General features: G+C 35.2%; 1 protein-coding gene across 2 annotated transcripts in view; it reads right to left on the bottom strand.

Annotated features, from left to right (window-relative positions):
- The window catches only part of LOC135795764 (netrin receptor UNC5B), a 102,144-nt gene that overhangs the window by 78,200 nt on the left and 11,032 nt on the right, over positions 1–12,912 (bottom strand). For both annotated transcript variants that reach the window (XM_065307547.1, XM_065307548.1), the window contains exon 2: positions 422–584. In XM_065307547.1, coding sequence (XP_065163619.1) covers positions 422–497 — 76 coding nt within the window. In that variant the 5' untranslated portion in view covers positions 498–584. The remainder of the gene's footprint in view (positions 1–421; positions 585–12,912) is intronic.

Here is a 12,912-nt window from a genome sequence, read left to right as displayed (position 1 = left end):
ATCAATAATATAAAAATGAATCGCAAAATCTGTTGGTAAGCGCATAACTCAACAACGCCTAAACCAATTTGGTCAATTCTTTTTTAAATGTTCGTTAAAGTCCAAGGATGGTTTTTACGGCGAGAAAAATTCGAATAATTGCCGGGAAAACCCTAAAACAGCCTTTTTCTATAGGATAAAAGTTGGCATTGAGATTCAATCATAGTTATAGTTAAATAGTTGAATCCGAGATGGCGCGCTGAAGTGCATTATTAGCAATTCTTTATATAATTAATTTCTTTAAAATAAAATTGCAAATCTTATTGATAGAATTGACACATACTATGTCTAGAACAAGAGAGTAAAAACGAATAAGATTTTTATTAAACACTATCGGGACGAAGACGCGGGCAAAAGTTAGTTTAAAATATTAAATACTCACCTAGATTGGCCTCAACGAAGGCTGTGAATCGCAGCAGGAGCAAAAAAGCGCTCGCCAGAGATATTCCGGTCGACATCGTGAAGGGATGATGGCGTGACTCCGCTCCAGGGGTGTTCGTATCTCAAGACGTTTGTCACATCACATTTCACACTGATTCCCAACGCTGTAACAGAAAAAAAATCCAAAATAAATGCTTAATATTAAAATAACAGATTGACGAACATGATAAACACAAAAAAGAGTTGAAACTAATCAATCACGTCGTTGAATTTGTTATTCGAAGATGTTGGAGTGCAACATTTTTCCACGTCGCGGATGTTTTTCGTGTTTATCTGTTTTTGTCACTTTTGTTTCTCAAACATTTATTTCATTTTCTCGCCTCTCGTGAGTATGCCCGCGCAGCCATTTGTATTTGTATCGAGTATTCAGGCGACGAGTGGCGGAATAAAAGCGGCGAGTAAATGTTTGTAGGATGTAGAGCTTTGTGAGAGACTTGTGAGTCTTCGAACGGTGTCGGTGACATTTGGAAAAAACCGACGCAGCGACAAAACGAAGTAAGAAATCGCCGTAAATAAATTTTCAATGAAACGTTTCTTCGAGGTGTATATACTCGTAGATCTAGGAAGCGAGCGCGCAGTGCGTCTGAAACATTGTGAAAACAGCGCGCAGAGAAACGCATTTGTACACATCCGAACGGTGGAACGTGTCTTTTCAGCGATTTTGTTGCAGGAGCTGTCGGAATATTCTGGAATAATCTACAATGTCTGCTTTGTTTGTGTTTTGTTTCGGTTTGTTTGTTGAGTAATGGTGGAGGATATTTTCTGCAAGGTATAAGTGACGGTCTAAAACTGGCAAAAACATGAAAGTTGGGAGTTATTGATAAATAACTCAAAAATGGTAAAAGATAAAAACAAAATTCAAACATCAATCTATTCAGAGATAAATTGCGCATCAATTAATGCGAAGAAGTTTTTAAAAATAAATTTTAATCAAAAGTTATGAGCAAAATTAATTGAAATTAAAAATATTACCAATTATTAAGTTTACCAGCCTGTAACTTTTTTCCAAAATACAAAATTAACAAAATTTTTGTCTTAATAAGTTCAGAATTTAATACAGAATAGATTTCTAAAAGAATGATAGTGCTAACGTTAATAGTTTTGATTTTATTCAACAACAAATCAAAAATTACGTAATGTAATCAGTGTTAGACCGGTATTCTTCACTTGTACCAAATATATTGTACAAACCTCAAATTTTTCATGAAAAATAAGTTTTAACCTCACTTTAGCACTTCCAAAATAAAAATTCTACCCTACATTATAATTTTTATAAATTTTCTTAACAATATTCCCCAAAATTCGTAAATTATTCACGTTAAAAACACAAATAACTGTTTATTGATTTGCTTTTCCTAGACAGTCGTCCTACAGTCGTTCTACATTTTGCTAGCTGCATGAAGCACCCGATAATAGTAATCTATGCATCGTGTGCATTGCGGTGAGCGCAATAATGCGCAATCCGTCGTTGCAACAATGGTTAATCAGCACATTCGCCACAATTCGAGCACAATAGGTCTTTACGCGTGATGCACGATGCACAAAATAATCGCCGCTGCAGTTTGCACGTTTGACACACACACGTGAAGAAGAAATTCGTTTCTTAGCTTTGTTTCCATTTTGCGCCATTGTAGTATTCAACTTTTAAAATATCCAGGTGATAACATAAATATTATTACATCTAATGTAATTCCAACGAGAAAACATTGCGTGAACACATGCTACACGCATAAATATATTTCTCGGATTAGATACCCTTCCCCCCTTCCCCCTCCTAGCCCATTTCAGGACGAAGCACACGTGGAAATTACAAATTGTGTACATTATTAATTCATCCCTGGGCTGCGTGTGCGTCCAAGTCGAGTCCATTAAATAAAGCGGCACGCCGATTATTTTAATTAACAAAGTGTGTAATTATAAATACACGAACACACGCCAATTATTTTCAGTCTTCCGTCTGTCGGCACTCTTTTTCTAAGTATGTGCAGTAACAATTTTGTTATAATACTACGAGGAATGAATGAATGGGTATAATAATAGTAAGTATATGAATGTATTAATATCATTACTCGTTGGTTGTTGGTAGCGCATGAGTTATGGCGTTACGTGTCGACTTTTATGTCGTAATTGTTGTAATTGCGCGATTGCTGAAAACGGTGCGCGTGTGCGCCGCGCCACGGCGGGCTCGTAATTGATATGTCGTGATAAAAATCAACACGACGCGGCACGCGAATTGTTTGTCGTCCAGCCACGGAGCATATTATTGTGTTTCGGTGGCTAAAAGGCTTTCAATTGTCATCATTGTCAACATAATTCATGAAATCACAATTTTGAGTGATAATTGTTGAAGAAAATTATTTAAAAAATGGTAATTAGTGAAATAAATGCAAATATTAGTTTTTTTGTTTGCTTGTTACGCTTTCAATGAAAAACTATTGAATTGATTTTGATATACTTTGGTATAGAGATATTTTTGAACAAAGGAAAATAAAATAGGTAACTTTTTGTGGCAAAAATATAAAGTTGAAAAGAATTATGTATGTTTGTTTTCATTTCTCGTCTAAACCTCTGAACGAAATTTGATGAATTTTTGTATACAGATAAATTGTATCGTGAAAAAAGACATAAGCTACTTTTTTCCCCAAAATATACATTTTAAGGGCGTAAAATTAGGGATGAAATTTCGTAAATTTGTTAATCACAATTTCACTTAGAAAATTCATATCAAAATGACCCAAAAACATATTTCAATGAAAAATATTTTAAAATATAAAAAAATACCACTTTACAACTCAAATTTATTACAAAATCAAATATTTAATGACGCCTAAAACATTTAATGGTCAAATAATAGTCGTTTCGAAGTGTTGTCACAGAGGATTTCATCATAACCAATAAATTAACACGTCACTAAACACACAACAAATATGTACACAAGAATAGCCATTATTACGTACTCATATGTTCGCACGCTCGTAAATGTTCTCAATACATTGACACCAACATACAGATTGTTCCCAATCGGTTAAAATTAAAAATATACACTTTACAGTCACACGTAGGTAGACATCAATAAATTATGTCGAATTTATATTAATGTAATTTGCAATTAAGGTTTACTGATATGTTGAAACACCGCAATCGTAATAATTAATTCGTTGGGTGTAATTCATGAGTGGATGGCTTGATACTGAGTTACTGAGATTGTTTTCACAGGTATAGCGTACACAAACACGTGCGCCGTGCAAACAAGATCGACCGCGTCGCGCCAATTAATCATTTTAATCATATTAATACTAATAATGTTGATTTTGCAATGTGTAGCGCGCCTCACGCGAGGCTGATATTAATCGCGCGCTAATTAAATTATAATTTTATGTGTAATCATTTATTTTACATTGGCATAAGAAATATTTGAAATTAATTCGGTTTTTGTTTAATATAAAAATTTATCGCAAAATGTGTTGGCAAGCGCATAACTAATCAACGCCTAGACCAATTTGGTCAATTCTTTTTTCTAAATGTTCGTTAAAATCCAAGGATGGTTTTTACGGCGAGAAAAATTCGAATAATTGCCGGGAAAACCCTAAAGACAGCCCTTTTCTATAGGATAAAAGTTGGCATTGAGATTCAATCATAGTTATAGTTAAATAGTTGAATCCGAGATGGCGCGCTGAAGTGCATTATTAGCAATTCTTTATATAATTAATTTCTTTAAAATAAAATTACGAATCTTATTGATAGAATTGAGACATACTATGTCTAGAACAAGAGAGTAAAAACGAATTACATTTTTATTAAACACTAATAAAAATGATAAATTTTTATAAAAGTATGTTTTGACTTTTCGTACAAGTATCGAGCAAAGCCTAAAACATAAAAAATCACAACGTTGACTCAATTATTTCGTGTTTATCAATAAAAATTTCCATAAAAAATAAAGTCATTAATAATGTGACTAATAACGCATTAAATCAGCAAATAATGAAGTCGCGATAAACAAAATGAGTTGTTTTCGCTTGGTTTGTAAACGTAGCATAGTTTAAAGTGCATGTTTCCTTTTTTTATTTTTTGAAAACTGATACGTCGCCCCAAACGACATTAAAACGCACTTAACCAAACTGCGCCTCGGCATGTCGGCGTCTGTCAGCCTGCCACAAATCGAAAATGTTTGCGCAGTTCCCATCCGAAAGAAACTTCGGTTGTATTTACATCTTTTACTACTCATTATTCATTAAATAAATATTTATGGATATAATTAAAACATCTCTGGCGCCACTTTATTTTCGTTTTTCATCAGTATATTGCTTTTTGTCATCGGTCCCTACCCTACGCCAAGTTGAAACCTGGAAATGTACGTCCGGACGTAAATAAATTACAAAATCTTTTCGATTGCCCTGCGCCATGTGTGCGGCGACTATTTTCAGGCTTTCTTCTCGTGGAGGAAACGAGGGAAGCTGAAGAAGGCCGTGGAGTGTTTTACGAGTGACAGTTTTCGAGTATTGCCCCCTTTTCAATAACGGTCCGGGAGCTGTTCCACCCGTCACTTCCTTCGCTTTAAACTGCGCACAACAAGTGCACAAAGAGCGCGCACGACGGGCTCATTTTTCAATAAACGAGATTCGTTGCGACCTTTTCGGACACAATGTGTTTGCAATCAGCTGCACGTTGAGCACTTTCAGTTTGATTCAATTTCCGTTTTGTGAGCGAATTATTTGTTTGAAGTGAGAACTTGAATGAAAATTTATGATTTTATATTTTATCTACTCGCACAGTTGAGAACACAATTTTCCAAACAATAAAATATGAAATTATTAAAGCTCTCGAGCGGTAATAGTATATTAAATATCAAGTGCGCTAAACAACACTTTAGTAACGTTTTCTACTTCTAATATATTTCCACGTTTATAATTTTTAATTTGAACTTTTTATATTAAAATTTTACTTTAGTCACGGCCATGACTAAAGTGCCAGTTTTCGTACATCAAAACCGTGCTTAAAGTGGAAATAAAAAGAACTTTTCTTCATTTCCAAGAAAATATTCATGTAAATTAAATTTAAATGCACACTTTGAGCAACGCATTAAAAATAGACAAATTAAAGTTTCAGGTAGGGCTCGCCGGCGTCGCTTGCTAAATAATTTCACGCTCATTAAACGTTTTAATTATAGTCGCACAATTATAGCGCTAGTTCCTTCAGATTTCGCAAGACGCAACTTCTCCAACTGTACACTCAGCCTTCCCAAGTCTTTTCTATTCAATAAGAACTTGAAACCTTGTTCAAAAAAATCCAATTTAACGGCGAATTATTTAATTATCTTCTCTTCACAACAACTACAAATACAAATAATAATGGAATAAATATTCTCTCATCAAAAAACACCGCAAAAAACTAATAATTATATAGGTATTAATAAAATATGAGTGACGCTAAGATTAAATTAAATGATAATATGATATTTGATTTAATTTAATTTAATTTGATTTAATTTTACGCATTGAGTGTGTATGTGGGAGTGTGGCGCCGGAAAATTCAATATAATGATCTCCATTGTTATTGTGAATCGCAAAAATCCGGCGAATATGAATAGTAATTATTGAGATAATTGAATCGACGTCAACAGCTTAGTGGGCGATCAATTGCGACACATCGAACATGTCAACAATGAAGAATACTCGAGCGCGGCTGGCCAATTAAATTTAATTAGCACAATTATAAGCGACAAATTCAATCGATTTTAATTACGCCGACAAATCAAACATCAACACATACTACGGCAGGAGATAAAAATTTTAAGCAAACAATTATTATGTATTAATCAGGGCAATAAAATTATTTAATGTCTAGGCAGTAAATTTTTTTATTTGTTAATTATTTAATTATGTATTAATTTAACCAAAGGAATTTGTGCCATGAAATATGGAACATGATTTTATGATGATCATTTAAATAAAAATAAATTCCAAAACTGGAAAAACTGGAAGAACTCAATATAAAAAATAAATAAATATAAAAATGAAGAGCATAATCTGTTGGTAAGCGCATAACTCAACAACGCCTAGACCAATTTGACCAATTCTTTCTTTAAAATGTTCGTTAAAGTCCAAGGATAGTTTTTACGCCGAGAAAAATTCGAATAATTGCCGGGAAAACCCTAAAATTTCATTTTTTAGCAACTAAACCGACAATTTCTGCCAAAATACAATTTTTCAAAAAAAATCGTCTATTCTTTGCTAAACACTAAAATATTAAAAATTGAAGCACTGTATGCGTAAAGTTCTTATTTTTCACACTGATATTTTACAATAAATCATATTTCCAAGAAAAAAAAATGTTTATTGCTATTATTGGACTGATAGAAAAGTGTAATTTGTAACTTCTCGTCTTTAACTGCTTAAGCAATTAAATAAACAAATAGTTACAATATCACCTTCACCTCTTCCACCGAATCTGAAATCCGAGTGTCCTGTTTGTGTAAATCGACGACCAGTGGCGGATTACGGCCTAGGCGCACTAGGCGCGCGCCTAGGGCCCCGGCTGCCTGGGGGGCCCCGGTTGCCTGAGGGGCCCCTGGCACTTATATGTCCCATATAGACATAGTAATTCCACAAATACTTCATCAGTTGGTTTTGACCTCAGCCTTTATGAATAGCGTATTGGTTTTCACTTGGCGCCCAAAACGGCATTTCACACGTGTCCGCAAAGCAACCGTCACGGATATATAGCTGACTTAAAACTTTTTATCTCCGATTTTATTTCTTTATGACAAACTGTTTAAAATAAAAGTTTGATGTTTTCTACCACGAATTTTTGTGACCTTTTCTTGAATATTGCATTAGAAAGTTGTAGCTATAATGCGAGTAGTATATTGTCAATTTTTTTAAATTTCGAACATCTGTGGAGGAGATGAGTTGAGGAACATTCCATTGAGGTTGTAAAATAGCGGGTAACTCTTTTTTTTGGAATATTAATTATTTCGTCTTTCTATCATTTTTTCACATCATTTTTTTATGGCTTAGATATCACAAACTGTAGGGGCCAATCTTATGATAACGCTGCTAACATGTCTGGCAAGTACAGTGGATTACAGGCACGCATGAAACAACATTCCAAATCAGCTGAATTCATACCATGTGGAAGTCATTCTTTAAATTTGGCTGGGCATACTACAGCGGAATCTTGTTCTGGAGCATTACAGTATTTTATGTTTATGCAAAATATATATATTTTCTTTGCTGCATCAACAAGACGGTGGAATATTTTAACCGAATGCATGAAAGATAAGAATTCTAAAAGTATCAAGAGAATAATTGATACACGATGGTCCGCAGCCCTAAGACTAAATTATCATGACATTTACCAATCCTTGATAAAGGTAACCACAGATTCCAATGAAAAACCAATTTCAAAATTAGAAGCAAAAAAATTATCAAAAGAGTTCAATCAATTTGAGACGGCACTGTTAACAATTTTCGGTTATAATGACATCGAAGGGAATTGACAAACACGTCATAATAAGCGGACGTCATACAAAGCGACATGTCACTGTAAGCGAAGTCATTATATCCGACTTTTTTATACAGAATTTTATATAAAAACCAAACTTGGTAGTGTAGTTACGTCATAATAACCGGTTGGTCAATATAAGCGGAGTCACAATAAACGGATTCTACTGTATGCACACAATACTGCAAATTTTTTTGACCTTGCCCGTTTCTAATGCAAGTGGAGAAAGGACATTTTCAGTTTTAAAACGAGTCAAAAACTATCTGCGCAATAGTCTTTCACAAGAGCACTTAAATGACTTCGCATTAATGTTCATAGAAAATGATATTTTTAAAAAACTAGAGTACGACAAAATTATTGAAATCTTTGCCCAAGAGAAGGCAAGAAAAGTAAATTTGTAATTTGAATTTAAATACGATTACCGCTTTTGAGCACACGTACGATGAACTCGAGAACCAAGATAGCATTGAAAACGATAATCCCATCGCGGATAGTATGGCAGAAAATTTTACATGTGATATTTCGATCGGTCCTGAAAACAATTAACGCACAACACCTGGTCCATCGCGAAGAGCGAATCGGAAGATAATCCATTAAATTTTGGAATAGTGCGTGTGGATTAGGCCAACTGGGGATACCACGATAAAAAAAAACGCGCCACGTACTCTACCTCAAGGTGGTGTGGAAATGAGTTTTTGGCACAAACGAATGTTGAAGTAGACTTTGCGGCGCCCGTACGCTAAAACTATTAATTTTACTGGGCTAATAACCGTTTTTGAAAATTTTCGGATTTAGGGGCCCCAAGCTTGATTTGCGCCTAGGGCCCCACTGAAGCATAATCCGCCACTGTCGACGACTCTTCCAAGAATATCGCACACGTCAATCAACAATGTTTAACGATGTTTGATTCGTAGAGCAATAAAGATGTTTCATTTGTTTCCGATTACAAATTCATGTTGATAGAATTTATAAATAGTCCATGCAAAAGCAATAAACTTTGTAATTCAAACACCATAATTCGCACAGATAAAAACCATATCTATTTAATACTTAATATTTTTGTAGGTTAATTTTCGTTCATAAAAACTTTCCGATAGTATAATGCGGTTTGTGTGCAGTTTTTAGGTTAGCGCAACTTTCATATCGTTTTGTGAGGTTATGCTCGGCGCAATAAATAAAATAAATTGAAATAAAGCGCGACGCAAACCGCTATGCAACGAGAAATAAAATATCATAAAGGAAATTATTATCGTCAATCATTGTTCGATTGTTTCGCGGCGTTGTACGTGTTTGGCATTTGATCAGCCATTATGCCCACATCCGACACGCGCAACACACAACAACAACAATAACAAAACACGCGTACGTTCATTTTTTCGAATGATTTTTAACATATTAGTTATTAGTGTTTTACGAACGTTTTCATTATGTTTTATTGCCGCTGAACAAAACCACTCCATGTTTTTATTTGTATTTTTATTTTTACAAATGTATTTTATGCCGTTTGCTGGTCACTCTTATTGTTTTATGTAGTTTTTGTGAAATGACATAAAGTTTAAACGCAGCACGCATCACACGTGTATGTATGTTGGGTTGCGACATTCGGACAGTTTTCGTTACGTTCGACGCGGTTCGGCGTGATGCATTTTTCATCGACGCGCGAGTTTCACGAAATGGACGTGTTCGTACATTTTGTTTCGTTTGGCCTGGCTAGCTGTTTGTTTCGTATTCTGCACGCGCGCACATTTATAGCGGATTGCAATAACGCGTCGCTCCGGTGGTGCTGGCTGCTTTTGTTATGATCGCTTATGAATGTTGAAATTGCGAGGATACGGAGAAGAACACAACGGAAAACAATACGAGACTGAAATGCAACAAATGCGATGGCGAAATGATGAAAAATCGAAACATAAAATCAACCTACGCGTTGCTAATGAAACTGCCACCTGTAACATGGAGTTAACTAGAGGATATGAGTTTGTTTGTGTGTTTGTGTCGCTTTCAAGGAAAAACCATTCAAGCGAATTTTATAAAATTTGGTATAGAGATACTTCTGACCATGGAATAGCAAATAGACTACTTTTTATCGCCAAAATTTAATATACAGGGTGAAAAATTAATTTTTCTAGCAAAATCAAAAAATAAATTTTAATAAATACTACGTGGAAAAAGCTAAAATATGTGTATTGATTTAATTTTGTAGCCTTTTACTTTATTTTTTATTTACCCCCGAGTGGATGCTGGGGTCGAAACATGAAAAACTCTTTAACTTGAGAGATTGCAGCCTCCCCTCGAATGTTTTCCAATGTGGGAACCGCCACCAACTGGCATCGCATTCTTTCACAAAGTCTGGCCCCGACATAACCTCACTTTGAAGCCATGCCAGCGTACACAACAGCAGCGCAAACGTAGAAAAAAACTTGTTGTCTTAACATTTCTTGCAATATGTAAATGTATGCAAGTACGCAATGAGTAAAACTGCATCTTGCACCATGTTTTCAATTCCTTTTTTCCTTTGCATTTCTTTTTATTTCTTTATATTCTTGGTATTGACGCGATGCAAGAGTTGGAAGTTTATGCAAGTCACCCTCTTGTTTGGTGTCTTATTTGAATTTTATTTTATTTTTTCTTCTTCGTTTTCTTACGGTTCTTAACGCATGTCTCAATGAATTTCGAATTTCCATGCATGAAACTTTTATTTCTGCTGCTGCTGCTGCTGAAGACTGAAGGCTTTTAACCATGTTTGTTTTTCTTCTTCTCGTGCGCTTCAAAGTTTTAACAAGACGCAACAAGATAAGAAGAAACAGGAAACCAAATAAACATTGTAATTTAAGCCGGCGCCAAACGAAAACCAAGACTTAAACTTTTAACATAAAACAATTTTAATAAAAAATTAATTTTTCTAAAAAAATAAAAACTCAATCAATGAACTTTTGTTGATCAAAACAAAGTCGTTTAAATCCGCGCTGTCATGTCACATAATGTCCGCATGTCGAAATGTGAGCTTCCGAACGGCGATCGCAGCATTGTTGGATCACGTCGTGCGCAATAAATTAAATTAAATCGAAGTGGATGCGCCCGAAGAGTCGCAGAGTCGAGAGACAAGCAACAATTTCAATCTCGCATCTCCATGCCCAGTCTGCGTGTGCTTGGGCCGAGGAGGAATGAAAACGGTAATGTAAACCAAAGGCGAGCAGCGAAATGTAACGAATGTCGAGCGTGTGTGTGTCGCTCTCGCATGCCTCTAGTCCGAACGCATTAACTATGCATATAAACAACGCAACAACGGGCTCGGGCGTATCGTCTTATCGGGACTTTTAACTTATTAATGTTTGCCCAGTGTAGCGCGCGTACAGCGCCGAGCTAGAGGATTCGAGGCTCAGGTTGAGCACTTCAGATTGTGGTTTATACATATTTAATGTGACATCTTCTCTTGAGACATGGTCTAGACACGGGTAAATAGATTACAAGTGAATACGAAAATAATTATTATATGGTTATATCTACATTAGTTTCGACATATTTTTCTAAAATTTTGTTATAAATGGGCATTACTGTCGTGGGTAAATTTTTTTTGTCAAGTGTGCTAAATGACACTTTAACAACGACTAAAGAACTTTAGTCACGGCCTTGACTATCCGTGATCTCAAAAATTAACAAAAATAAAGGAATATTCTGTATTTTCCTACGAAATTCTCAATAAATACTTGTTTCCTTGTTTCTTTAACAAATTAAATTAAATTATGAAATTTTTCGAAAAACTTTTCCCCAAAAACAAAAAAAATAGTAATCTGATACAACGCAGAACAAGAAAAAAAAAGGAATAAAACTAGAAAAGAAAGTGAGAACTTCTCACTACACTGAATTGGATTGCAACGTGTGAGGGAATGCAGTAAACCCTAAAGAAGCCAACAAAAGGGAAGGCTGTCCTTCAAGTCAGCGGCTAATAAGAAGATTGATTAAGATTAGAAAAGTAACTTTGTGGCCCTCCAGCTACCAAACCGGGAGTTGTGTGACAGCCTGACAGCTGTAACCAGACCTAAGCAAGCGTATAATCAACTAATCAAATCATTTTTTCTCCAACCCCAAACCAAAAACTCAAAAACCCAAAAAAAGCATCTCACGCTTATTTTAATTTCAAGTATTATAAATCACAACTTGACGGAGTAAAAGTTGTGTAGTATAGTGAATTGCACCTTCGATTTAGTATAAATCAAACTGATGCATTTCCTACTCTCGGCACCCTTGTTTTCTAATGCGTGCAGTAACCCCACTCGACTTAGACTTAGATTTTGATTTTCTCTTGTTTTCCGGGCTAGACGGGCGAACTAATCGCGGAAATCGATGGAATCAATGAAAATAAATCAATTTATTAATTGCGCACCCGCCCCGCGCGCTCATAAAGTGGTGCAAGCACTAAGCAGGCGGCGGTTGACGTCGGAATTGCACTCGCTTCCACTCGATTTCGCCCCATTTTACCCCGCATTCGCTTCGCTTCTCTTCAATTTCACTCGAGTCTCGATCGAGGGTAGTTTCCGAAAATGCACAACATGCACTTTTATCAATTCTCTTTTGTTTTTTGCTCATTTCAACAGAGAATATCATGTAGTAAACACATAATTCTTTATATTATTACTTAATTCTATTAACCTCTAACATAAAAATAAATCGCAAAATGTGTTGGTAAGCGCATAACTCAACAACGCCTAGATCAATTTGGCCAATTCTTTCTTTAAAATGTTTGTCAAAGTCCAAGTTTGGTTTTTACGACGAGAAAATTTCGGATAATTGCCGAGAAAACCCTAAAACAGCCCTTTTCTATAAGATAAAAGTTGGCATTGAGATTCAAATATAGTTATAGTTAAATAGTTGAATCCGAGGTGGCGCGCAGAAGTGCATTATTAGCAATTCTTTATATAATTAATT

Source organism: Atheta coriaria, unplaced genomic scaffold, assembly GCF_025399875.1.
Source record: "Atheta coriaria isolate IRGN ID8LTWV9N9 unplaced genomic scaffold, Caltech_Dcor_3.1 hic_scaffold_7_pilon, whole genome shotgun sequence".
NCBI lineage: Eukaryota > Metazoa > Arthropoda > Insecta > Coleoptera > Staphylinidae > Dalotia > Dalotia coriaria.
Note: the sequence above shows the minus strand (reverse complement) of the source record. Positions and strands in the feature narration are given on the sequence as shown.